The sequence below is a fragment of the Cladophialophora carrionii genome (assembly GCF_000365165.1).
Source record: "Cladophialophora carrionii CBS 160.54 unplaced genomic scaffold supercont1.4, whole genome shotgun sequence".
Lineage (NCBI taxonomy): Eukaryota > Fungi > Ascomycota > Eurotiomycetes > Chaetothyriales > Herpotrichiellaceae > Cladophialophora > Cladophialophora carrionii.
Genome location: NW_008481829.1, coordinates 1,520,050 through 1,546,066, shown reverse-complemented (window position 1 = coordinate 1,546,066; position 26,017 = coordinate 1,520,050). Strand labels below are relative to the sequence as shown.

Here is a 26,017-nt window from a genome sequence, read left to right as displayed (position 1 = left end):
ATTCTCCGCCATTTGAACTCTCCTTGGGCTTTCGTCCCATCCTAGGTAACGTAGAGCACACGGTCAGCAGGGCACGGTTACACGCGTGCGTTCATTCTCTGATCTCCTGCGTGGAGGACATGTGCATGGACGAGAGCAGAGCACACACCTTCAAAGTATACCACTTGACCGGATTCAACGTCATGTACGCCTGGCCGTCGTGCTCGCTGAACCGCGCAATCCGCGTCTGCGGCTTGCCCACCCAATTCGGATTACTCGCGATCTCCACGGTCGTTTGCCACAAAAGCGACCCATCGTCCCGTTCATTCACCGTCAGAAAGCCGCCGTACGTGGTCAGACTCCTGCCCACGCGCAGGACCTCGTCGTCCGTGGCCAGCGCCCAGTCGTCCGACGCCACGGGCTGTAGGCCCTCGGGCGCCACGAGCGTCGCGAGCAGGTATCCCGACGACGAGATGACGACCTTGCCCTGCGGATTGTCGCCGTGCGGTTTGGCCAGGAGGGTCCGATCGGGCTTGTCCGAGTCGTACATCGCGGCCGAGATAAGACTCCACACGCCGACGAGGTTGTGTTTGTTCTTGGTGAAGTCGTTGGCCATGGCGACGTAGCCCTGTAATTATGAGATACGAGTTTCTGGGAATGTTCGAGGGAGGGACCGCGCTGGGGTGCCTGGGACGAGGGCGTACACTAAATGTACATTTTATACCTAGGTTCACTGGTAGTGTACCGTCACCGGCACGGTACGCGCAGCATGGTCAGTCGAATCGGATCGAATCATTCTTATGGCTTTGCGTCCGAGTACATATCGCCGAGTTGATGCGGAGGAGACTGCCGAGTTGGAGAGATCAAAGACGGCACGTTTGCGGGGAATAATCTCGCCGACGTTGAACGAGACACGCGAGATCACGCACATCACGCTACGTACGTACCGCATCTTGTGGTGTAGTTCTGGTATGGCGGAGCTGCTGCGTCAGCACAGGCGTCCTAGGTAGCTGGCTGAATACAGTCCTTACGCACATGCCGTCGTCTCGTGATCAGGCTCGAGATAGATTTCCCTCGAGAGATATCCGGTCGTCGACAGCAGGTCGCTAGCTATCATAGGATTTGCACAAAAGCCAGACGGCGCGCTTCCCTCATCTTAAGCTACCGTCGCGTGCGATGCAAGACGACAACAGACAGGATGCAAGTCCCTGCTCTTGAGCGCGACCACTACCATCCTGCCAGCATTCCGACTTGGCCACTCTGTTACTTTCAAAATCTCTGGTTGGGGAAACAGGCTGTGACATCCTCGAAGCCTGATACATGAATCTACGAAAACTATCAAAGCCGAGGGTTCAGTGTTCAGCGACAAGGTCCTGGTAGAGATAAGTGATCTCTCCATGTTCCGTGACCATGGAGGGTTGTGCCAACATGAGTTGTGGCCTTGTGTGAGAATGCTGTCAGGAACATGATACTCGATCGGCCTTGTCGGCGCGTCGTCCTTTCCATGAAGTCCGTCAATGAGATCACGGAGATGCAGAGAATCTGTCGAGCGCAGCAAGCAAGAATGGATGTCAAAATGAAATCTGAGTGAGCGGCAAGTGATTGCAGCAGCTGCGCCTGCGCTTCCTTTTCACTTCGATTTCTGTTCCGGTTGATTTCTCCCTCACCACTCATGACCTCTGTCCTCCTCATTTCTTCATCACAGAACCTTCACAGCGTTTGGCAATCATGCCTGCCCAAGGATGCATCACTGCCGAGTTATACGTCGACGGCCAACCTCTGAAAGAATACTCCGACCCCGAGCGTGAAGCCGAAGATGATCACCGCATGACCCGATACGTGGAGGTCAAAGCAGGTCAGAGGTTTTCGGTGAAAGTGGCCCTTCTTCCGGGCTTCCAATTCTTCACAGCGAGCGATGTCCGCATCGAATTCTATATTGACCAGAACCACCACTGGCAAAGTTTCAATTGCCCTTACGAAAGTGTAGTAACCTACAGAGCCGAGCTTCAACATCGTGAGGAGGTTTGGTTTCACTCAAGCTTGATGAAAGACGAATTTACCGGACAATGGGTCACTACAAGTTATGGATTCGGTCCCCTCGCTGTCGGTAAGTCTTCCTGTGCTGAGGCGCTTACACACGGCTCTGACTAGTAACAGATGGGGACGCTCCACTTCCGGAAAACCTCACCCCTTCCGATATCGACCTCTTAGGATCTCTCCGGGTGTCAGTCTACAGAGCCAAGAAGAAGACCCTATATAAACCATACGTATGGGACGGGTCTACGCCCAAGCCTCTGGACGAGATATCGGAAAGGGCGCTAAAGGGCAAAGCGATAAAACACAATGTCAAGTAGGTTGTCTTCCCTTTCGGCCATCCGGTACCTGCTCATATCACAATTCAGATACACGGTGAATGGCGCGGCCGGGCCACCAGCAATACAGTATTATGGCTACGTCCCCATCAATAGCGCCAGGGGAGTGCCATATGAGTTCAAGTTTCTCTACAGAAATAGAAGTGAGTAAAGGAGGACATTCGTGGCTCACGTACTGATGGCTACAGAAACACTCCAGAGTCTCGGATGCATTCCAAGAAGCCCCTCGCCCGTTCCTGACGCTGGACTCATGATGCGACGCACCAACGAGATGATGTTGATGATGCATCAAGAGCTCAGAGAATTGAGGGTACGTGACTGACCTCCGGTGATATACAAGACGAGAAGGGCCTAATACCGAACAGGAGAGAGTGGCTCGGGCAGAATCTGGGAGTCGTGCCAGTAGCGTAGCCGGTCGTGAGAGTACTTGCTAGCACGTTGGCCCCTAGCTGTGGAACCAGTGTAAAGGTTGAGGGACTGATGGACACCGAGAATATTTTCGCGCGCCCTACGAGGGTCAAGATGGAGCCTCGATGGTCAGTCCCTCCGCCACCGCCGTTGTTCGCCCACGTCAAGCAAGAAAACCGCCGTCTGCCGGTGGGTACCAATCCTAGCAGCGGAGCAAAGCGATCACGAGAAGAAGCAACGCTGGACGATGGCGATGAGCCGGTCGAAGTGCCACCCCCTCCCAAGAAGCCAAAGGTCGTTATTGATCTTACCGATGACTGAGCAGTAGTGGTCAGCCGAAGGCCAAGTTCCGTGCGTGGTTGCTGAGTGGCATGAGTGGTACGGAAGAAGGAGTAATCTGGTCGAGGTCATGAGTGGAGTGGCGTTGGCTGCGTTCCTTGCACGTCACGTTAGGCCTCAGCTGCTATGATCACATGTAAAGAGCAACGACATGTCCGCAAGAAACTCTGTGAGAAGCACGAGCGAGCCGAGATCGGGCCTAGATATCCCTATCTCTCCACAAAGTCGGGGTATGGGCCGTACAGAAATGCGGAGATGGCATTGCTTACCTTCACGCCGACCAAGGTACGAGGTACTTTCGACCTTCGCTCTGGAACCCCACGGATATTGTCCGTCAAGGGCAACGCTGTGTTGATCCGATTTCCCCGCTCAATACGCCGTACATGCAGCATCAAAACACCATGGCACGGCCTAAGGACTTCTGCGGTCTTTGGACAACATCGAGACAACTTCGGCAACACATATCCCTACGACATATCAATATACTTTGACAGACAACATGGCCGACATGTTATTGAAGAAGATCCCATACACGGTACGCCAGCTTGACTTGGCGCGATGTACCCCCTATTCTAACCGACAGGTCCGTTAGTTCAAAGACCCTTCCTTGCTGGACACCCGTTCCTTCATAGGAGGCAAATGGGTTGACGCCGGCAATGGAGACAAGTTTGCCGTGCTCGGTAAGGATGCGAGCCCCTCTACATTGCTGCTCCTGCCCCTGCTCACCGTATCCAACGCTCTCCAGACCCCAGCGACAACGAGCAGATCTGCCACGTCGCGGACCTAGGCCGTGACGAGACCCGGCAGGCCATCGAAGCCGCTCAATCAGCCTTCACCACGTACCGCAAGACCACGGCGCGCGACCGCCGGTGGCTCATGCGGAGATGGGCCGACCTCATCAAAGCAGCCAAGGACGACCTCGCCGCGATCTGCACCCTTGAGCTCGGCAAGCCCTTCACCGAGTCCCTCGTCACCGTCAAATACGGGACCGACTTCCTGGACTGGTTCGAAGGTGCCATCGAGCGACAGTACGGCGAGACGATCCCTGCTGCGAAAGGGGAGAACCGAATCTTCACGATCCGGCAGCCCCAGGGCGTGGTCGCGGCCATCACGCCGTGGAATTCTCCGGTCGCCATGGTCACCAGGAAAGTCGGTGCCGCGATCGCGGCGGGCAACACCGTCGTGTGCAAGCCCGCGCCGGAGACGCCGCTGTGCGCCATTGCCGTGGCGAAACTGTTCGAGCGCGCGGGCGGACCGCCGGGCGTCCTCAACATCGTGACCTCCAGCACGGAAAAGTCGAAGCTGGTGGGCGAGGAGATGACGCAGAACCCGCTTGTCAAGCACTTGAGCTTCACCGGCAGCACGGCCGTGGGGCGGTACCTGCATGCCGAGTGCGCGAAGACGTTCAAGAAGACGAGCATGGAACTAGGCGGCAACGCGCCTTTCATTATCTTTGAGGATGCAAAGCTGGACAAGGCGGCCGAGGGTGAGTACTGTCCCTACGTGCACGGTGAGGCGAGGCAACGCCAAAAAGTGATGAATACCATACCATCCACCACACGCTCTACTCTCTACGCCATCCATTGTGTGTCTGTGTCGTAGTCCGGTATGCTGATGTTAAGTGCGTAATCTTCGCAATCAGGCCTGATATCCTCGAAGTTCCGCTCCTCAGGCCAGACGTGCGTGTGCGCGAACCGCATCTTCGTCCACCGCTCCGTCATGGACGCCTTCGCCACCGTGTTGGCCACCAAATTAAGCAGCACCTTCCGATACGGCTCCGTGTGGGACAAAAACGTCAACTTCGGGCCGCTATACTCGGCGAGGGCGTTCGAGAAGATCCACGCCCAACTCGACGACGCGTTGGCCCACGGCGCCAAATTACACGCCGATGAAACGGGCCAGACTCAGCAGGCCGGTCACGACCTCGGTCCCAACTTCTACGCCCCGCGGATCATCACTCACGCGACCAAGGATATGCGATTCATGCGCGAGGAGACGTTCGGCCCGCTGGCGTTCCTCGTCCCCTTTGATACGGACGACGAGGCGATCGCGCTGGCCAACGGCACGAGTGCCGGGTTGGCCTCGTATTTTTTCACGGAGAACATTTCGCGCGTGTGGCGCATCAGTGAGGAGCTGGAGTCCGGCATGGTGGGCGTGAGGGTCGGCTTGATCAGTGCGTGTGAGCAGCCGTTTGGGGGCATTAAGGACAGTGGTGTCGGAAGGGAGGGCGGCAAGGACGCCTTGAATGAATATACGGAGATTAAGAGCATCACGGTGGGGCTATGATGCTGATGGCAGGGTACGTACGATGTAGGATGTAGGACGTAGGATGTGAGACGTATGATGTCTGATATCCGACGTGAAGTATGATATGTGATGTGATGTGATACGGGTGTTCGTACTTTTACGCTAGTCTACGCGGAGAAATGTGCCTACGGGCTGTACGTGTACGTGTATATGTAACTGTATTTGTATTTGTATTGGTATCTGATCTGTCTGTCCCTCCGTCTGCGGCAGAGGCGAGAACTTCACCGTGTGGCCACAGCAACGGCCTTCGCAGCAGCGGTTCCGGCTCGTCGTCCAAAGACCGCCCCCGAAGTCAAGCCACTGCCGCCGGGATAGTTCTCGTAGAACAGTCCGCCTAGCATCTCGCCCACGGCATACACCCCCGGCACCTCTTTGCCAGTGGCCGAGCTAATTACCTGGGCAGTGTCCGGGTTGACCTTCAGTCCCCCGAAAGTGAAAGTGATGCCGCACGTTACGGCGACGGCCAGGAATGGCGCCTTGTCCAGCGGCAATGCCCAGTTCGTTTTGCCGAGCGATAGTCTGGTCGTGCTGGACTGCGTGGACATGCCATCGCGCACGGCCGGGTCCCACTTCTTGTGCGGGTTCTCCTTCTGGAAGGCGTAGACTGCCTCATTGTACTCCTTGACGTTGCGGGTGAAGGCATCCTTGTTTTCCAGGCCATAGGCGGTCAGTTTATCGGCCAGTTCCTCGATCGAGTCGGCCGATATCCTCTCCACTCTTTCAGGCCGGTACTCCTCCGAGCGCAGCCACGAGATGGTCCGCGAGTCCCAGACCTGGTAGGCCACATGGCCCGGTTGAGCCAGAATCGCTCTGCCGAACTTGGCGTACGTGTAGTTGCGTAGATCGATGCCCTCGTCGACGAACCGCTCGCCTAGAATGTTGAACATCAAGCCCAGCGGGTACCCGGATTTGGTAAACTCGTTGGATGCTTCTCTGTCGCCAGTGTCGCTCGGTGCATTTGCGTCCCATGCGACGGAGTGACAACCGGACCAGTTTCCCGCCTGCGCGGCCGAGACGTCTCGGATGGCCGTCTCCAGCACGTCGCCGGTATTGTGAGGTGTGCCGCGGACTTTTGCCAGATCCCAGCCTGGACCCAGGTACTGCGATCGCATTCGAGGATTGCCCTCAAATCCGCCGGCTGCCAGGATGACGGCCCCTGTCTCAATCACGGCCTCTTGGCCGTTCGACTGCACCGCGACCGACGTCACGGCGCCGGTTTGAGAATCTGTCACCAGACGTTTGAGAGCCGTCGAGTAGAGGACCTCGACGCCGTGTTTCTTCGCTGCGGCCTTGTGGTCTTCAATCAGCCCTTTACCTCCATCCTCTGTCTTGAGATGCAGACCACCCCAGAATTTCAGCCGTCCGTCGACTTCATAGGCCTGTCTGTTGAACGATAACTGGAACCGAATTCCGTTGTCTTTGAGCCACTTAACCGTTGCGTTTGATTCTTCGATGAGTATCTTGGATAGTCGAGGGTCTGACCTGCCACTGCATATCCGCTTCATGTCCTTCGAGAAGTCCTCATTCGTGTACGGCTCCAGGTCGATCTTCTTCGCCGTCGCGTCGTCGACATTGTTGACCAGCGGCAATAGGTCGGAAATGCCTCCGTGGACGGTCCGATACGCGCCAGCGGTGAAGTATGTGTTGCCTCCGGCCCATTCCTCTGGGCATTTGTCAATCAGGACGACATGCTTTGCTCCCGCTTGTTTGGCAGCAACGGCGGCTGAGAAGCCAGCGTTGCCACTTCCGGCAACCAGGACATCACAGCGCTGCGGAGGAGCCATTGTGCTGTACCTTGGGAAATCAATGGTCCATAGACGCACAGAGAGAGTGTGATTTTCTGACGACTTGTGATATTCGCCGCGGTGCTTGAACCAGTCCGCCGTTCGCCTCGGCGATTGTACTGGGTAAATATTGCCTCGTCTGCGGCCAGCTAGTGGTGATTCATGAGGCAAATTCCAACGTCCGCTATCGGCATCAGATGGAGACGTAGTACCCATAAGGGATCCGTTGCAGGGGTCAAGTTGGAGAGGCCCCGGTCGCTCAGCGGCCACCTCGGACAACCTCCGCATGGTACCGGTGTCCCCTCACTTGCTCAGCCTCGTCTTGCATGCCACATGGTGGGTGATGAGCTCCTCACGTCAGGAGGTTGGAGGGCTCGCTTTCACCTACACCAAAGTCTCTGAAGTTCTAAGGTCATATATGCCGGTCGAGAAAGGCCTAGAGGGCGAAAGAATAATTCTGTGGACGTTGATCGGTCAATCAGGTCCATCCCAGGATACAACGCAATGGGCCGCCTTGATGGGAAGGTCGCCCTCGTCACTGGAGCAGGCAGTGGATTCGGTGAAGCCATTGCCCATGCCTACGCCGCGCAAGGAGCAAAAGTGCTGATAGCGGACATTGCTGTTGACAATGGACAGAGGGTCGCCGCGGCAATAGCGGCCAAAAGCTATCCCGGCGAAGCGATTTTCGTGCAGCTGAATGTCACAAAGCGCAGCGACTGGGAGCAAGGTCTGGAACTGGCGAAGCAAAAGTTCGGAAAACTCGACATCGTGGTCAACAACGCAGGCACGACATACAAGAAGCAACCGAGCATAGAGGTGTCTGAGGAGGACTTTGACAGGATCGTGGCCGTGAACATCAAGAGCATCTATCTGAGCGTCTCGGTGGTGATGCCGTATTTCGTGGGGAGGAAGAGCGGCGTCTTCTTGAGCACTTCGTCGATTGCGGGTATGAGAGTGCGTCCAGGTCAGGTGTTTTATGGAGGTACCAAGGGCTTCGTGAACACGGTGAGTCCTTGCCGAGTCCTCTATCATGGTGACGTCTACTCATGGCTCCGTCAGATAACTCAGGGACTTGCCGCGGAATATGGACCCGAGGGTATCCGAGTCAACTCCATCTGTCCTCTGAGAAGTGCAACCGGTCTGCTTGAATTGTTCAGTGGGGTCCCTGACACACCCGAGGAGAGGCAACGGTTCGCACAATCCGTCCCCCTCCGGCGCATGTCGGAGCCAGATGATATCGCCCATGCGGCGGTGTATCTCGCGAGTGACGAAGCGGCGTTTGTAACAGGCGTCAACCTGCCCGTGGACGGTGGGAGACTCGCTTTCTGACCGATCAGAAGAAAGTCGCTGCAGCTCCCTTCCCCCTGGAGCGACTGAGTATAGGCGTGATCCTGAGCCGATAAGTACACGCTCTAGGAATATGGTGCCCACAGCGGTCGGGTAGCCGAAGCGCCTGTCTGCTTGAGGAAGCGGTGTTCCAATCGACTTTGCTCATCTGTTTGACCAACCGATCCAAGCACTGATGCCAGTGCGAAACTGGCTCGTAGGAAATGACGGCGATGCTCCTTTGTGCCGAGGATTTCGTCCTCGGCCTTGCGCCGGCGAGTGCGACGAGCGGCTGACGTCTTCCAGAATGATCTTGACTGCTCACGTTGACGTTGACTGATGGCTGGCGCATAGCCTAAAAATAATCTGGACAGTGATTTCGTGGGGAAGGCGGACCCAGATTCTGCCGGTCAAGCAATCAATCGGTCACTGAGCACCGCCTCTGTTGAATCTCGTATTCCTTTCCCTTTGAAGATACTGAGATCACTCGGGTTGTCTGCTTCCGCGCGAAAATTGCCCCGGCCATGAGAGGGTCGCACGTATTCGGAATGAGTAGTACAAGCACTGACATGGCCGCCACTGAGGTAGCAGCAGTGACATCGACGGTCAGTCTCGCGTCGATTATTGAGAAGTTGTGGCTACATTCTACCTCGCGAAATGCTGTATGGCGCAGCCTGTCTCTGTCTCCTTTGCGCCCGTAAGTACTTGCCAGGGTTCCTGCGAGGGTGCGTAAGCTGCGACGCGGTCTCTTTCACATGCCGGTCCGGGCACCTACAGCACCTGATTAGGGTGCCCCTATTTACCCCAGTAGGTGATTCGTGGTCGCTGTCTAGAGCTCCTGGTGATTCGTGGCCGGCTGCTTACCTTATCACCTAGCACTCACCTTCCACTCACCTTCCGCTCACTTCCCACTCACTTTTCATTCACGCACCACTCGCACCACTCACTGCACCCACAAATTGTGGCGAATGACATGGCCAGCAGCCTCGATCGCAAGCGTGGCGCGCGACTGGTTTCGTCGCGACCTTCAGTCAGAGATCGAGTCCACATCATTGACATCATCGACATCATTGGCCCAACGCTTTGCAAACACCTATTTTTGAAACACAATGCTCCCCAGGCAGTGAATCCTGTCCCTCTCACTACCCGCTCACCCTCATCCCGCAGCTTCTTCTCGAACGTTCAGGCAAGGGTAATAGCGCTTTCGCCGCCATTCCAACGCCATTTTGGCCACACGCACTGCGCGTCAACTACGCCCAGTTAGGACGGTGCACGCCGCGAGGAGCAGCAGCCACTGGGTTTGACATACGGCCGCGTAAGAGCCATCGAGGCTGGAGCGCTCACCCCCACATCCTGTCCCTTAGTCGCTTTTTCCAGGAGGCGTCTGGCGATGCAGAAAATCAAGCGATCTGTGAAACGCGTTTCGGTAGGGACTGGTGGTGAAAGCGAGTCAGGCGCCGAGTCCGACCGCCGCAGGTTATCTTCAGGATCCGAGAAGGGGACCGCAAGCGATGAAGCGAGTGCAGACGATTCAAGGTAAGCCCCATCTTCCTCCTCCCTCCCTGCTGCTAATTGCAGTATACATACTGCGCCAACTTCCCACCGCTGCACGGATCCATTGTCGAACCACTTCTATTTCCCCGTGTCAGCTGTCTGTGATACCCCATAGAGTTGTCTGTGTTACTGCTGCGGATTTCCACTCCATCGCCGGCTCTACTCATCCTTTTGCACCCAATACACTTTGACAGAATAAAGTGGAGGAATTGTGACATATCTAACCAATATGGTGGCCAGACTAGGCAACCTCGGCGCCTTGAAGGATTTCATTGCCGTAAGTGTCTTCATTGGACACATTGCCCCTTCACATAGGAGACTTCGCTCACCAAGGACAGTTCCTTGCTACCGTCAGTGGCGACATATCGCACATCACAGCTCCACCTTTCATCTTAGCCCCGTCGTCCCTCACAGAATTTCCGGCGTATTGGGCGGAGCGACCGTCGCTCTTCACAGCTCCAAGTCGCGAATCATCGGCGGAAAAGCGTATGCTCCTAGTTCTCAAATTGTACCTCGCCTCGCTGCAACGACAGTATTATGTCGGACGGACCGTCAAAGAAGGGTTGAAGAAACCTCTGAATCCTTTCCTCGGCGAACTGTTCTTCTGCGAATTTAGCGATCACGACTTGACAGCAGAGAAAGCCTCGGCGTCCACAGTCCGGGTCATCAGCGAGCAAGTATCGCATCATCCACCCACAACAGCAGCATACATCTCGGACGATGAGCATGGCGTCCACGCCCAGGCATATTCAACCCAGTATACCACGTTATCAGGAACGTCGGTAATGATTCGCCAGTCCGGTCACGCCGTCCTGAAAGTTGACAAGTACAATGAGACGTACCTCCTGCCATTGCCGGATGTACAGGCTCGGAGTGTCCTGACCGGGGCGCCGTGGCCCGAACTCAACGACACATATAAGATCCTGAGCTCCAGCAGTTTTACCGCCGAGATGACATTTACCGGCAAGAGGATGTGGGGTGGTTCCCGAAATTGCTTTCATGCTTCGATATACCGAACGGCGGACTCGCGAAAGGACGCCATCTTCACGATTTCAGGCAGCTGGAGCTCCAGGTTCTCGATCTTTAATGCATCAGGCGAGGAGATCGAGGTATTCGACTTGGCGGATGCCCAAAACCAACCGGCGCCAATGACAGTCAAGCCGCTGGCCGAACAGTCTCCTTGGGAGACTAGGCGCGCGTGGGGTCCGACATTCGACGCCATCAGAAGAGGCGATCATGCCAAGATTGTCGGAGAGAAATCGAAGCTCGAGAATGCTCAGCGTCAGCTAAGAAAGAAGGAGCAGATGGAGGGCAGGCAATGGGAAACCATGTTCTTTACCCGATGCGACGCCGAAGTTGATGAGGACGATGTCGTTAGAAGACTCTTTGATCAGCTTGACGACCATGAAGCCGCACGGTTGCGCGGAACGAATGGGTGCTGGAGATTCGACAGGGACAAAGAGCAAAGGTGGAGAAATGGCCGGGGCTGCTCGAGACCGGAGACACCATTTGGTTAGAGAGTTACGCGAGCGCTGCGCCACTTTCCAGCGTAAGCATGCAACCAGACAGGCCATCCAGGAACCGACTCTTGCCGACTTGTACTTTTGGCAACGAAGCCAACACCCTATATTGAGCAGCTCACCGGCATGGTTGCAGCCAGCGGGTTTCGAGGGCGGCATGCAAGCATGCATATCCCTCGAAGACTGAGCCAATCTCAACGGGTTCTGTGCTCTTGATTTCAGGTCCTCTGGATTCTTTCAGTAACATATACTGCGTCTCCTGTACGAAGGATGGCGCCGGATGGCCCGGCAAAGGCATATTGGCCGAAAACAGGCTTGTCTGTGATTCCTGTCAGGGGCATGGACGTACTAGACCCAGCATCACGAGGTAGATCAGTATGACTTACGAGGGAACTTGTCGTTGACCCTTCTGTCACTAGCCAGTAATCCATAGAGCTGTCGCTCACGTTGAATCATCTCGCCGGTATCAGGATCCACATTCAAGCTGAGGCAGCGCACTGTTCTGAAGATGCATTTGATTGTGACCTCTTGAGCTTCGTCCGAATGTGAGCGAACTAGCAGCGAAGACCAGTTGTCCTCGTCGTATGGCGGCAGTTGAGTCTTCACGTCGATGTGGATGTTCGGGCGAAAGCGGATGATGACGTCCTCGTCCTGGTGCGCTGGGGGGAGGCGCGAGCGTGCATCTTCCTCGGATGCCGTCGACGTGATGAGCAACGGTGCAGCGTCGGCGAACCGGATGCGTTGGGGCTGGAGGCCTTCTTGTAGCGCCAAAGAAAGCGCACTGCGTTGACTGGGGATATAGGCGGCGCCTGGGATCTCGCGACGACCCGTGCCTCCGATCGAGAGCAGACGGACGTCTTGATCCAAGTGCTTCGAGAAAAAGGCCGCGGCTTCCTCGCCGAGATCAATGCCGATGGCAGTCGTGCCAAATATACTCACCTCGAAAGTCTTGTTTGTCAACAGAGACAGCGGCGACGGCGTCAGAGGCACCGTAATGGACGACGACGGAGTCGCTCTCGTATGGTGGATCGTGAGCTTGGTCCAGCTGTCGTCCTAAATCAGAGTACCGACCACTGTCAGCCCTGCCGTCTTGCCTGCCCTTCTCACCGTGTTCCCAAAGACTTACTATGGTGGGTTTGAAGAGAGCGAGCTTGTAGAGTTTTTTGATGGTGAGGAATTTGGCACGTCGTGAATCGTCTTTGGGCGGATTGACCAAGACGAAGCTTCTGTCGAAGCGGAGACCCTCGTTGGTGAGCTCGACCGACGATACCTGGACCGGTGGGAGTGACTTGACAGGGTAGATGAACAGCTTTGTGATGGTCAATGATGGAGCCGTTGCCATTGCAGACACGCCGCCACGGGGGCCAGTCAGGCTCACTTACCCGCTGCACGGTGAGAGTTGACATTGGGAGGTCGCACGACGACGTCCACGGGTCTTAGCCTGATCGGGGATGCATGGGCGACGAGCAGGAGGAGACGGAAGAAAGGAGAAAGAGACCAGAACAGGGAGGCGAGGGCGAGTCAGACCACTTTTGAGTCTCTCCACTGATCTCGAGCCGGCGACTTCGGAGCGTCGGACGCAGAACTGACGGTGGTTTCGCTGGCGCTTTGGATCAAACGGCGAAAACCTGCGCAGCTTGGTGTGTCATCATTTGTCGTTTGCTGCCGCCGCCGAGCGAGACGGTCTGGTCACGTGCTCTGTGGTAGGCGCGCAATGCTGGGTACGGGCGGCCAAGCGCACCCTCAGTGCCGGAGCCTGCCCAAGGTATGCCTCTTCGGCAGTGGAGATCAGCAGCGAGGTGCAGCAGGGTCGCCTAGACGAGCCAATTAGGCGCTCCCGCGACGACCGGCGACCACTAATCAAGCTTGCCGAATCGCGCCCGCAGCCCCAAACGCTCGGGGTGTTAGCGGAGAGCGTTTCCTCTCTGGTCCTGCATTTTCTGCCACCTCGATCCAGCTCGCCATCTCGTCCCCTCGCTCTCGCTGTCTCTTCCACAATCACATCTAATCCTGTCACGGCGTCTTATTTCAGTCCACTTACGTATCGCATCGAGACCGGAGGGTCCAGCGACATGTGTCGGATCGCGTAGGATTCGTCCTGGTACCACCCACTGGACTGCGCTTCCGCGCCACCTAATTCCAACCTCATCCACGCGAATCTCAGCCAGTCTGACAGCGAGCTTCGACGAAGCCATCTCCGCGCATGGAAAACAGACTCCCAGGTGTGGAATACGCCGATCGTGCCTGCAATTCCTGCAGACAACGTCGTGTCAAGGTAGGCTACCCCTAGGTTCTCCGCCTGCTGAACCCGTATTCTTGCCCACTAGCTCTCCTTGCGTGCTTGGCTCGCTCACACTCGACCAGTGTGACAAGAGGCTCCCCGCCTGTCTGCGGTGCGAGAAGCTAGGAAGACCCTGTACGGGCTATGACCTGGAGCGCAAGTTCCTCGATGAGGGAGTCAAGGTTCGACGAAAGTACGATGGGAACTTCCAATCCCCGGACTCTGCTAGGGCGGTAGTCACCACTCCGCCCAGTGTCGGTGCCGGTGCCGGGACAGGTGCTGTGTCTGGACAAAGAATCAATCTCCCTCCGATCCAAGGGAATTTCAAGTTCACCCCGAGCATTCCGGCCATTCCGCGAATCATATCACCGCCGACCTCTTCTGCACACCATCTCCCAAGCATACAAGCGGGGCCTGAGACTAGCGGGACGTTGGCCCCGAATATACAATTCCCAGCCTTTGGGGTGCTCAATGAGCAGAGTCCCAGCTTCACACCGTTTCCAGGCACGCCTCCTCAGCCTCAGGCCAGTCTGTCACCCCCAGTGACGGCTCCGACAAATTTCCAATATGCACCGCCACCTCCGCAACCGCCGTCAGAATTTGCTCAGGGCGGATATCAGGAACAGACGACGGCCAAGTTGCTACTTGGAAAGCCACAGTATGATCCGTCCGACTTGGACTCGTCCGTGAGCGTCGACGAAGACTATTTCGATCTCGACATCGAAGCCTATTATTCCAAGGGGAACAATGCGTGTGGCTTTATCCCTGGTCTCCCGGTGATCCTCACGGACACCAATGTCCCCGAAACCGACGACGACTTTCTGACGAGTGACTTCGGCTCCGTCAGTGGAAGGTCATCCGTGTACGATGGGTAAGTGCTGCGGACGAAGAGCGAGCCAGCGAGTATGTGCTAACCGGTTTGGAACTCTAGCACTGAAGGGAACCGGGCCAGCCGCTCCGAGTACAGCCAAAAATACCTGCACGAAAAGACGACCGAACTGGCCTGCTTGACGCGGCATTTTGTACAATCGGTTTCACCATCGTGAGTTGACGATCGTTGATTCGGTGCCACCGTGTGTCTGACTGCCACCAGCATGGATCTTTTCGACCTCGATACATACTTCAGTCGGATAGTGCCGCTGAAGGCTGTGCAGAATGTGATGCTGAGATCCGCGATGGCTGCAGTGGCAGCAAATCAGATCGGTCAGATGATGGCCAATCACTCGCCGTTGGAAGACCTGCAACATCTTATACCGTTCGTCGGAGAAGGGGGTACGCTGCAACACACGGACTGGTTCTACAAGGCTGCGAACTACTACGACCGCGGCATATCGTACTTGAGAATCTTTCTTCAACGCTGGCTCAGCGATACAAGCAACGAAGGGCTAACGGGGCACGCATCGAGATATAACTCGGGACGACATCTCTCTGACAGTAGCAACAGCGGTGCCATCAGCAATTCTCCCAACAAACGACGCCGTATAAGCCGAGGACAACCCTCGGATGGTGCGGACATGGAGGCTTTAGTGGCTGCAATCTCCGTGTTTTCTCTGTACGAGTCGTTGGATAACTTTGCAGACGACTGGTCACAGTAAGTCCTTTGGATTCTTGCCTTCGTCGGGAGGATCTCCGTGTAGATGTGTCAATATGCTCACTTGGATTCCAGGCATCTTGATGGGTTCAAGGCACTCTTGGAGAGCAAGATCCTGCCACAGGCGGTGCAGTCTGTACCTCGTCCCCGCGCCGACCCGTTCATATCTATGAAGGCTGGCCGAGCCGCGTTCTGGAATTTCGCTCGCGCCGACTATCTGGCGGCGTACGTCAACCACTCGAAGACTCGCCTTGATCCGGATAATTTGACCATGTGGAAAGCTGCAGGTCTGCCTGTCATGGACGATGGGACATTGAACTACAACGATCCCTCGACGCCCATCAACGCGATCGTGTCCTACCAACCGGGCGATCGAGAGGACCTGGTGTCGTGCACCCTGATATGGATCGTTCTCCGGACGATGAACTTCATCGCGCCACAAGACGATGTGGCAGGGAGTACGACGGGCACGCCACGACCTTTCGACAGTCCTGCTGCCCCAGCACCCGGCAGGACTACTCCTTCAGAGCCAGGCACGCCCAGCGGCATTCAAACTCGCGTGGCGCGGTGGCGCCAACTACGTCGACAACTTGAAGACTGGTACGACAATTTGCCGTTCACCTTTCAACCTTATGCGATCGCTGCCGCCGGGGCGCAACACCCCTCAGATCTCCTCCCAGATGGGAGACCGCGCTTCGCGAGGTTGTTTTTCAGCGTGCCCATGTGTGCGGCCGCTCTTCAACTCTACCACTTTGCCCAAATCCTGCTCCTCTTGAATCAACCCGTGGACGAACACGACGCCCGACATCCAGCAAACCGACTCCGGATGTTCCGACAGGTGGCCGAAGAATCCGAGCATCACAGCCGGCAGATCTGCGGCATTGCGCTAGGCAAGCCACCCCCAGCTGTCAGCAGACAGATGGTGCACTCGCTCTACCTGGCTGGATCCTGCTTTGAGGAGAAGGAAGATCGGACCGTTGTCCTGGAACTGCTGGCGAACATCGCCAAGGAGGCCGGCAGCCCGACCGCTCCTCGGATCAGGGAGCTGAAAGAGCAATGGGGCTGGCAGGACGAGCCCAAGGTCCGAGAGATCTCATGACATGGACCACAAGGAGAAAAAAAAACCGCGACGTGCCGTTTCTCCCTGAAAGCAGCGAGAGGTACAGTACGAGTACGACGTATGATGCATGATGTATGATGCATGCTCCTCCCCCCACAAACTAAGCACCAGGCTCTACAAAGCAGCACCCTCGCGGGAGCTGTGGAACAGAAGATCTAAAATCAAAATGACCAGGAATATAATTATGATGCCTTGATAACCAAACCGTTCGGGTACAGTACTCGTACATCCATGTGACGGCCCAGGGCCTGGACCACAGCCTTGACCATGGCCCTTGTAAAGTGCCATCCACAATAACCTCGTACAGTATTTGGACCCTGACTCACTCGCGCGCATGAATGAGGTAAATATACAGAGTACGTACTCCATTCAGGAGGAGAGGACGGAGTACCTAACTACGGATGACAAGGATGACGCCGGAAGATGTTTATACCGGTGTAGATGGGTACGTGTAGTAAGTACTGCTTACACCCTACCTGTACCCTACCCTACCATACTATACCGTAGTAGATGACAGTACTCCGTAATGCCTAGGTACTCCGTACAGTAGACTGGGTAAACCATCAATGATTCGCCACTTCAGCAACCAGACCGGGATGCTCACGCTGTTACGGAGTACTGTGTTGCAAATTCCAACTCGATCCGTCCACGGGCGGCGGTGGTTTCCCGGGGCGTGAGTGAGCGTGCGTGAGCGTGCATGGGTGAAAAAAGGCAACATCCACCCACCAAGAAGTCCCTCCCCCTTTCTCACCTGATGTACAACTAGTTAGTCACGTCTGACTCGTACCCTTTGCGTCTCACCTCGTGCGTCTTGACTTGTTGATTACAGTAGGTAGTCCCGTCCCGATGCTATTGTGGAGATGACGCTGTACGCTGTACTGTACGGAGCACGCTGTACGGAGCACGGGCACTGTCCTGCCCTAGGTACATACTGTGCTTTCTGTACCGGGTACTTGAGTATTGGCTGTGCATCACCTCTGGGGTAAAGTGCCTAAGGTGCCATGTGTTTGTACACTCCGTACGAGTACACGGTATGTAGATACAGTACTCCGTACACAAATGTCACCAATGTCACAACCGTCACGCCTGACACGGCCAATAATGGGTGGGTGACGGGCTTAGCTCGATATGGAGGTCCAGGTTGGCTGGTTTGGGAAGACGCGACCGAGCGACCGAGCGAGACGGAGCACGGCGCACCACGCCGGGTGATGCGTGCTGACTGGACTTGAGTGGGCTTGAGCGGGCTTGACTGGACTGGACTTGATTCTGACTGGTCGATTGGCCCTGTAGGATTTCATGATTCGTGATATGTGACTGTGATTCGCCAGAAGAGGTGGGAGACAAGGCTGGCGAGGCTCGGAAAGTGAAGCTGCAAATGAGGCTCTCCTTCGTGGTGATGGACGCGGTCTCGCTTTACTTCTCGCACTTGCGCATTTGGAGGCAATGCTGTCGCATAAGTGGAGGACTCAATGTTTTGCTGTGGTTCATCAGGAACGACAGGATAGACGTTTGTGGATTTGAGATTTCTAGAAAGATACTAAAATCTTGCTATTCCTACACGATATTTTGGATTCGACGAGTTGATTCCATTGCCTGGTCATCAGTCTCGTTGGCCCGTTCGCTGCCTCCGCTGCCTGCGCTGCTTCTGTTCCCCCCCTGCCCCCGTTGCCGCCACTGCCGGACGTCCCAAGCAAACTTACTGCTCCAGATTCAACCCTTTCTCTGCCCTCACTTTCTCCGTCTCGCTGCGTACCCGCGCCCCAAGGTCCTTATTCACACGGTCGAACATGCCATACGTGCGCTCCCGCACCTCCTTGACGGCTGCGAACAGGTGGACACTGATGTTGTGCACCAAGTGCTCTTGCTGGCCCTCCGTCTTGCCCAGTACTTCCCAAAGCATATTTGGTTGCACGAAATCCTCATCCGTGACAGGCTGCAAGTTGTGGACCGCTTGGCCGATCCAGGTTTCATGGGCGGCGTCAATGGGCTGGTCGACGGGTAGATAGGTGTTGGGCTTCAGAGGAGAGGGGTAGTTCGGGTGGGCGCCGTAGTTCTGGTACGCGACCGACATGGCGCCATCACGCTGGAACGGCGCGTAGGCATGCAAAGGGCGGTTCACTGGGATTTGTTGGTAGTTCACCCCCAGGCGGTGGCGGTGCGTGTCCGAGTAGGAGAAAAGGCGGGCTTGGAGCATCGGATCGGCCGAGGGTTCGATCCCAGGAACCAGATGCCCCGGGGAGAAGGCTAGCTGTTCAACTTCGGCGAAGTAGTTCTCTGGGTTGCGGTTCAACGTCATCTTGCCGACAGGGCGAAGAGGGATTTCAGAATGAGGCCAGACCTTTGTGATATCGAGGATGTTCCACCTGAACTTTTCGGCGTCCTTGGGGTCCAGCACTTGGACATACAGTGTCCAGCTTGGGAACTCGCCCCGTTCGATGGCATTGAACAGGTCCTCTGTCGCATAGTCGGGATTGCTAGCGGTGAGTGCCACCGCCTCTTCGTTCGTCATGTCGGCATGGCCTTGGTCCGATTTGACGTGGAACTTGACGTACTTGAACGTGCCGTCGGTTTTGGTGAATTTGAAGGTGTGGCCCTGCGAGCGGTTGTCAGCTTCTGCTGCGCGTTCATTCTTCTAGAGGCAGGAGATATACTTACTGAGAAAGTGTCGCAATGGCGGAACGTCCGAGGTGTACCCCGATCGCTGAACAGCTGAATCACCTGGTGAACAGATTCTTGGTTGCTGGACAAGAAGTCCCAGAACATGGTTGCATCTTTGAGATTGTTGCGGGGGTTACGCTTTTGGGTATGGATAAAGGTGGGAAATTTGACGCCGTCGCGGATGAAGAAGATGGGAGTGTGGTTGCCGACCATGTCCCAGTTGCCCTCCTCTGTGTAGAATTTGATCGAGAAGCCCCGAGGATCACGGGCCGAGTCAGCGGAGCCCTTCTCGCCACCAACCGTGGAGATGCGGACGGCGACGTTCGTCTTCTTGCCTATGTGACTGAATAGATCGGCGGACGTCTGAGAGGTGCGTCAGTAGATGAACCCCTGGTCGAGGAGCAATGGGATGTACCAGGTCGGTAATGTCATGGGTGACCACAAACTCCCCAAATGCACCTGCACCCTTTGCGTGGACTACACGCTCGGGAATACGTTCTCTATCAAAATGTGCGAGGAGGTCGATGAGATGGAAGTCTTGCAACAGGATGGGTCCATGAGGGCCGACTGTCTGGGAGGCAGTCGCAAAGGTGACTGGACGGCCGTTGGAGGTGGTGTAGACAGGGCCTGCAGTCGCTGCCATTGCTATATCTCTTGCTGTGGAAGGGATGGTATTCTTGGGTTCTGTAGTTCGTCGTGCTTTAGTTGCCCTCTTGATTTTCAACTGTCTGAGGTTCACGTCAGTAGATATATGGCCTCCAAACCCCCTTCAAGGCGCTCTAGCTTCGACGGAGCAGACATAATGACGTGCTGCGGGATTGCCGGTCTTCAGACACCCGCTGTCCCTGCTCGAAATGCGTCGATATACCTACTAGTCCATCGGCGGCCACTGGCATTGGCGGGGACGACTGCTGAGTTAGGGAATCGAATCCGCACACTGCATTGTAATTGCTAATGGCGTGCCAGCCATTGAGTGTCGGAAGGAGAACTCCATGCTGAGGACATCGGATACGCCTTGTCGTTCGCAAGGCTGCGATGTGATTGTTAATGGCTCTCTGGCTATTGATGACTGGAAGAACGACTGTAGGTGAGGAAACGAATTCCGCAGTCGCTGTTGAATGCCGTAAGCGGAAATTACCGCCGGGCCCGGTCCTTCTGTAGAGCAGCGCTTGCTGCTTGAACGCGGCCTTGGCGGACTTTCTCTCCCTCGCTGTTCTTTTCCCGAAATAGCAGCTTCGCGCGATGGAACTAAATCCCGTCGCCGTCAATTCCCGAGGACTTCCCTGCGATTTTCTCGGGCGGCGGGCACAATTTGACATGATGCCAGAGTGATTCCCTTTTTCTCACTGTTGCTTAGCAAGTGGATTCCAATCAGACAGGGATGCGCATTTCATGTTGGGCGTCAGGGCGTGTAAGTCAAATATAAAGTGAGGCGGTTGGTACGGTGAGAATGAGTCTTGGGCATCAAGGCGTCAAACTCCCTTCTCCTTGAAACAACCCCGTTTCTGTGATCTGCAGTCCCAACAAACCACACACCTCATATATAAACACAGCCGCGCTTTTCCTTGACGTGTCAACAGACTTGCAAGTGAAGATAACTGCAACGAGTAAAGGACGTGTCCCAGCACGCTCACCATCAACTCCCACGGGACACCATGTCTATCCCTACGATCAAAGTCCTGGGTGTGTCTGTGGCGGCGGCGTCCGGGTCGCGTGATGACAAGAAAGTGTATTCTCGGTCGACTTTGAGTTTGCATGGACGGGTTACTGTCTTTAATCAAGATGGCTCTTTCGACACAGTCCGCGTTCGGCTACAGGGCGCAATTCGCACCAAGATAGGGTCGCAGGTTGCGGTGGAGAAGATTCCTGCCACCAGCGTTACCAAAACACACCTCGATTTCAAGCCCGTGTATTCCGCCACTCGACAGCGGACCGAAGAACAATATCTGGAATTTACATGTGCTGTTCCGACGCCCAGAGACGGGGCTCCGGAAGCATTCGTACCTTCAATGACGCTGTCCGGCACCACATTTCTCACCAAAGTTACAGCGCTGACGAACAGAGAACTGTTGGAAGGCTCCTGCGAGGTGCTTTATACTCTCGAGGCTGAGTTCCTGCGATCGGAGACAAATCAGTTGGTACGCAGGATCAGTTGTCCGGTCGACATCCCATCGAGCCTGGCTCCTCTGGATGTCGAGGTGACATCCTCAGGTACATCCGACAAAGTCGAGGAAGTTGCAAAACCGCAACTGCGGTCCCTGAACAGATTCCTCGGGTCCCAGTCGCAGCCAGGACTTTCGGTCGAGGTGCCAAAGATGCTTGGATGCATCGTTTCTGACGCCTCGACTGTATCCACCGGCTGCCGACGGCTCACGGTGCCCGTCTTTGTCAACGTCTCGCGGCCGTCAAACGTTCGGCGGCAGGCGCAAACCCTCTTGGAAAACGAACACCTGAAACTCTCCGTAAAGGCGCAGTGGTTAACGAGGAGGACCTTCACCACCGGTTATTCTGCCGTGGAATCTACTGTCCACAGCGATCGGGTCTCAACTCAAAACTACGCTGTTTCCCTGCCACCGCTGTACGAGTCCAGCGCCGAAAGCTCGAAATACACAACCACAGTCGAGCTGGATCTCCTGCTGCCCGAATCCATCCTGACTCCGACCATCTCCACGGACATCCTGGATATCAACCACACACTCAATCTCAGCATGAAGATTGAGGCCAGCGAAAACGGTTCGTTGAGGAGTCCACTTATCGCCAACTTCAGTCTGCCGGTCGCACTTGGTGCTACGCAGGCAGATTCGATGATAAGCCGTCGCACCTTCGACCCACTCCTGGGACTTGTTGAGGAGCAATCGCTTTTCGCTCCGCCACCCTACGTGTACTAAATTTCTGGATGCATAGCATGATTTGTGAGCATTTGCGGGCGATTGCGGGCATTTATGTTATACCCTAGCGAGCATCAGCAGACACTAGACTTGGCTACGATGAAAGGAATGGACAGCGGAATGACATATGTATCATCATCTTGATAGAGAAGGCGCATGATAGGGAAGGCTTTGTCGTCACAAGATGTGAACAAATATAGAGTAATTTGAGCACAACTACAATAGCATTGATCTTGATCGAGTGCTCACTGCCTCGCCGCTGCATGGCCGCAAAGACCAGGGCCGGAAAAATACAGACTCCGGATTCCGATGTCGTATGGACGTTACGGCTCTCCGCGCCTCCATCTCACTTCGCAATGTCGACCACAGACAACCATTCCTTTGTGCCGGCCGCTAAGGCCCTGGACAGTGTGCAAGATGTTGAGCGGCATACTGCTCTTCAACCAAAAGGGCGAGAACCTCATCTTCCGGGCTTTTCGTCCTGACTGTCGGCCGCGACTGGCAGACATCTTCCGCATCCAAGTGATTTCCAATGCGCAGGTCAGATCGCCCATTCTTACCCTGGGCTCGACCACGTTCAGCCATGTCAAGCACGAGAACATCTATATCGTGGCTGTCACAAAAAGCAACGCCAATGCCGCCGTGATTTTCGAGTTCGTCTACCGATTTATTGCACTGGGAAAGCAGTACTTCGGCAAGTTTGATGAAGAAGCCGTCAAGAACAATTTTGTGCTCATATACGAGCTACTAGACGGTAACGACGACAAGGACGCGCTGATAAACTCTCTAACGCCCTTACAGAAATCCTCGACTTTGGCTACCCTCAAAATACCGACATCGACGTCCTCAAGCTGTACATTACTCCTGACAACATCTCATCCGCCATCCGATCCGTCTCCGCACCTGCAGCCGACACCTCAAAGATCACGATGCAGGCGACGGGGGCACAGTCGTGGCGGAGAGGAGACATCAAATACCGAAAGAATGAGGCGTTTGTAGACGTGATCGAGGACGTCAATCTGCTCATGAGTGCCACGGGGACGGTCCTGCGCGCGGATGTCACGGGTCAGATTGTCATGAGGGCATATCTCAGCGGCACACCAGAATGCAAATTCGGTCTCAACGACCAACTGGTCGTGGGCCATATCGCATCAGGCATGGATGGGCCCGCTGGAAATTCCGACACGAGACGAAAGGCCACTCGAGCTGCGGCTGGCTCTGTCACCTTGGAGGATTGCCAATTTCACCAATGCGTCCAGCTCGGCAAGTTCGAGACGGATAGGACGATCTCTTTCGTCCCGCCAGACGGGGAATTTGAACTGATGCGCTATCGAGCCGTTGAGAATGTCAACCTCCCGTTCAAGGTTCATGCCATTGTTCGCGAAGTGGGCACTACCAAGGTCGAATACAGTATTGCCGTCAAAGCCAACTATGGAAGCAAGCTGTTCGCGACCAATGTCGTGGTGAGGATCCCGACACCCTTGAACACGGCGAACATTACAGAAAGGACCACGCAAGGAAAGGCCAAGTACGAACCGGAAAGCAATTGCATCGTGTGGAAAATCGCACGATTCGTCGGGGGCAGTGAATTCGTCCTCAGCGCCGAAGCTCATCTCACCAGCATGACGAATCAAAAAGCCTGGTCACGACCTCCCTTGAGCATGAACTTCTCTCTGCTCATGTTTACCAGCTCCGGACTCCTGGTGCGCTACTTGAAGGTTTTCGAAAAGAACAACTACAGCAGTGTCAAATGGGTCCGCTACATGACCAAGGCGGGAAGCTATGAGATACGATTTTGAAGGAGCCGTGCTACCAGCGGACATGACCAGCCAAAGATGTTGGTCTGCAATGTGCTCAAGTGCAGCGATCCAAACCGGTAAGTCCGGATTTGGCGATGGTCAGCCCGAGCATGGCCGGCATCAGGGCCCACATCCTGGGCGACCATGGTCTTAGGCTCCGTCACCTCGGGCGAACGGGTGGCTCGAGTGGCTACCGTGCTCGGCCATGGATTCGGCCAGAACAGAAGGCCATAGCATGGACCCGGATCCGAGCAGACCCGGAGCATCACTTGGCCTAGGCCGCGGAATGCTTGTAGGCATTTCAGACTTGGACGTCAAGAACGAGCAAGCGACTTTTGAGGTTCAGGCATGTAACAACCATGATATGCCGTGAAGTGGCAGTTCGCTGGAACTAGCCGAAGAAGCTATTTATACAAGCATGAATGATGCCAGGAAGATTCGCTGGCCAGTGGATGGCAGGCAGTGCCATCACCAACTCGAAATGTCCAAATTTGTCCTTGAGATTCTTCCACCTCTTCTCAATCCAACGTTGCCCTCTCCCACCAGCAAAGTCCAACGTCTTTCAAGACTATCTCTGTCCTTGCCCAGTATTTTCGCACAATCATTCCAATCACGCTTCGATAGCTTGAGCTTTTCGAGCACCGTCTCAACCAATACACGGTCATCGGCCTCGGTCCACGCGACGTCGTCCGGTGAAGGAGACGACCCATACGCCGAATCCTCGTCCGAGTGGCGGGTATGGGGACTGGTGGTGGGCATGTCGAGTTCTACCTCCTCGGCCGGGGTTTCCAGTGCGCGAAAATCGTCCGCTGACAAGCCAAGCGGCATTGACAAGGGCACCCTCCGCCGCCTCTTTGGCGTTCGGACCGGCTCTGGTGTGCGCTGGCAGTCTTCCATGACGATGTCTGAGCTCACGTCCTCAAACTCGCTCCGCCTTCTCTTGTTTGCGCCTCGTAGTGGTCGCGGTTCTTCCCTCTCTAATAACACGCGCTCTTCTGAGGGCGCAAAAGGATTGGAGAGCACTCGAGGCGGGTTTGACGCCGTATGCTGGATTGTGGCTGGCGCGCCTAGGATTGCTTGAAGCGCGCGACAACTCGACGAGAGCGGATGTGGCTGCGCGGTGATTGACAATTGTGGTTGGTATGCACCGAAAGATGGGAGCTTGGGTCGGGGTGGCCTCGATTGAGGATGCAGGCCACCACCGTCGCACGAGAATGCGGAGGGCAGTAACATGGTCGGTGCGCTTCGGGTTTTCGCGTATTGATTCGTGAGGTTATGTCGATGCGCCGGGGCTGTCAACGACGCGCGAGCAGGCGCGGCAACGGGGGAAAGAGGAGGCGCAAGTTCCAGGAGGTGTGCAAGGAGTACTGGAGCTGGGGATGTAGCATTTGATGACACTGTAATTCGACGAGGTGGTTTGCTGGCGGTGTGAGACGGAAAGCTGCAGGCGAGAAGAATGCGGGAGGATCTACAAGAATGCGCCGGGAGGGAGGTGGGCGGCCGCTGTCAAAGCCAAAGGGAAAGGCCCGAAGCACAGTTCGACTAGTCTAACGCCAGGGGAGCGTCGAGCTTCGAGCTTCGAGCTTCGAGCTCCGACCTTCGAGGGACGGAGGGTGAGACAAGCTGCCGGCGTTGGGAATTCCGGTCTAGGGAAACGCGTCAAGCCTCCTTCGTCATCTGACTCCGTCACTAAGCCGCATCAGTCGCAACTTGAGAGCTCCCTTACGCGTGATTTCTCTGGTCCCTCCCTACCGGGTACTTGGGGCTGTGTGCTGTCGTGACTGTGTACGGAGTACTCGTACTTGGTTCCTGGCCTTGGACCGAACATGTTGCCTGTGATCGCGGGCTTGAAGCACTATGTAGGTACACAGCATGGTCATGTCGCCGATGGCAGGTTGAACTCTAGCACTGCGAGATCCAACGCTCATGCAGCGATCACCGCTACTGGATAAGTCCACAGTATCGATTGGCGCCGGAGATTTGTTATCGCAATCCTGGTCCAAGCCGACAATGCACAATTGAGCCAACCCAAGACTGGTGAGCGTGCGGCAAATCGATAAGGAGGCGCAATTTGAGGGATGAGCTGGCCGA

General features: G+C 55.6%; 13 protein-coding genes across 13 annotated transcripts; 8 read left to right on the top strand and 5 right to left on the bottom strand.

The window, feature by feature from the left end:
• Positions 1-91: 91 nt before the first annotated feature.
• G647_05227 (uncharacterized protein) lies at positions 92-595 on the bottom strand (the record flags this gene model as incomplete). The annotated part of the gene is made up of 1 exon (XM_008729558.1): positions 92-595. The coding sequence occupies one exon, from the start codon at positions 593-595 to the stop codon at positions 92-94; it is 504 nt and encodes a 167-aa protein (XP_008727780.1).
• A 1,112-nt stretch (positions 596-1,707) lies between these two features.
• G647_05226 (uncharacterized protein) lies at positions 1,708-2,333 on the top strand (the record flags this gene model as incomplete). Its single annotated transcript, XM_008729557.1, has 2 exons — positions 1,708-2,086; positions 2,137-2,333. 2 exons carry the CDS (start codon positions 1,708-1,710, stop codon positions 2,331-2,333), a joined length of 576 nt encoding a protein of 191 aa, XP_008727779.1.
• A 540-nt stretch (positions 2,334-2,873) lies between these two features.
• On the top strand, positions 2,874-3,080 carry G647_05225 (uncharacterized protein; the record flags this gene model as incomplete). The annotated part of the gene is made up of 1 exon (XM_008729556.1): positions 2,874-3,080. The coding sequence occupies one exon, from the start codon at positions 2,874-2,876 to the stop codon at positions 3,078-3,080; it is 207 nt and encodes a 68-aa protein (XP_008727778.1).
• A 517-nt stretch (positions 3,081-3,597) lies between these two features.
• G647_05224 (uncharacterized protein) lies at positions 3,598-5,384 on the top strand (the record flags this gene model as incomplete). Its single annotated transcript, XM_008729555.1, has 4 exons — positions 3,598-3,633; positions 3,691-3,778; positions 3,844-4,584; positions 4,741-5,384. The coding sequence occupies 4 exons, from the start codon at positions 3,598-3,600 to the stop codon at positions 5,382-5,384; spliced, it is 1,509 nt and encodes a 502-aa protein (XP_008727777.1).
• A 242-nt stretch (positions 5,385-5,626) lies between these two features.
• Positions 5,627-7,189, bottom strand: G647_05223 (precorrin 3B synthase CobZ; the record flags this gene model as incomplete). Its single annotated transcript, XM_008729554.1, has 1 exon — positions 5,627-7,189. The coding sequence occupies one exon, from the start codon at positions 7,187-7,189 to the stop codon at positions 5,627-5,629; it is 1,563 nt and encodes a 520-aa protein (XP_008727776.1).
• Positions 7,190-7,693: 504 nt separating this feature from the next.
• On the top strand, positions 7,694-8,518 carry G647_05222 (uncharacterized protein; the record flags this gene model as incomplete). The annotated part of the gene is made up of 2 exons (XM_008729553.1): positions 7,694-8,194; positions 8,249-8,518. 2 exons carry the CDS (start codon positions 7,694-7,696, stop codon positions 8,516-8,518), a joined length of 771 nt encoding a protein of 256 aa, XP_008727775.1.
• A 1,780-nt stretch (positions 8,519-10,298) lies between these two features.
• On the top strand, positions 10,299-11,586 carry G647_05221 (uncharacterized protein; the record flags this gene model as incomplete). The annotated part of the gene is made up of 2 exons (XM_008729552.1): positions 10,299-10,346; positions 10,408-11,586. 2 exons carry the CDS (start codon positions 10,299-10,301, stop codon positions 11,584-11,586), a joined length of 1,227 nt encoding a protein of 408 aa, XP_008727774.1.
• Positions 11,587-11,807: 221 nt separating this feature from the next.
• Positions 11,808-12,931, bottom strand: G647_05220 (uncharacterized protein; the record flags this gene model as incomplete). The annotated part of the gene is made up of 3 exons (XM_008729551.1): positions 11,808-11,908; positions 11,976-12,642; positions 12,716-12,931. 3 exons carry the CDS (start codon positions 12,929-12,931, stop codon positions 11,808-11,810), a joined length of 984 nt encoding a protein of 327 aa, XP_008727773.1.
• An 861-nt stretch (positions 12,932-13,792) lies between these two features.
• G647_05219 (uncharacterized protein) lies at positions 13,793-16,560 on the top strand (the record flags this gene model as incomplete). The annotated part of the gene is made up of 5 exons (XM_008729550.1): positions 13,793-13,864; positions 13,954-14,741; positions 14,802-14,912; positions 14,964-15,461; positions 15,537-16,560. 5 exons carry the CDS (start codon positions 13,793-13,795, stop codon positions 16,558-16,560), a joined length of 2,493 nt encoding a protein of 830 aa, XP_008727772.1.
• Positions 16,561-18,277: 1,717 nt separating this feature from the next.
• G647_05218 (uncharacterized protein) lies at positions 18,278-19,882 on the bottom strand (the record flags this gene model as incomplete). Its single annotated transcript, XM_008729549.1, has 3 exons — positions 18,278-19,174; positions 19,237-19,602; positions 19,655-19,882. The coding sequence occupies 3 exons, from the start codon at positions 19,880-19,882 to the stop codon at positions 18,278-18,280; spliced, it is 1,491 nt and encodes a 496-aa protein (XP_008727771.1).
• Positions 19,883-20,894: 1,012 nt separating this feature from the next.
• Positions 20,895-22,127, top strand: G647_05217 (uncharacterized protein; the record flags this gene model as incomplete). The annotated part of the gene is made up of 1 exon (XM_008729548.1): positions 20,895-22,127. The coding sequence occupies one exon, from the start codon at positions 20,895-20,897 to the stop codon at positions 22,125-22,127; it is 1,233 nt and encodes a 410-aa protein (XP_008727770.1).
• A 417-nt stretch (positions 22,128-22,544) lies between these two features.
• Positions 22,545-23,926, top strand: G647_05216 (uncharacterized protein; the record flags this gene model as incomplete). Its single annotated transcript, XM_008729547.1, has 2 exons — positions 22,545-22,881; positions 22,929-23,926. The coding sequence occupies 2 exons, from the start codon at positions 22,545-22,547 to the stop codon at positions 23,924-23,926; spliced, it is 1,335 nt and encodes a 444-aa protein (XP_008727769.1).
• A 468-nt stretch (positions 23,927-24,394) lies between these two features.
• On the bottom strand, positions 24,395-25,159 carry G647_05215 (uncharacterized protein; the record flags this gene model as incomplete). Its single annotated transcript, XM_008729546.1, has 1 exon — positions 24,395-25,159. One exon carries the CDS (start codon positions 25,157-25,159, stop codon positions 24,395-24,397), a length of 765 nt encoding a protein of 254 aa, XP_008727768.1.
• Positions 25,160-26,017: the final 858 nt, after the last annotated feature.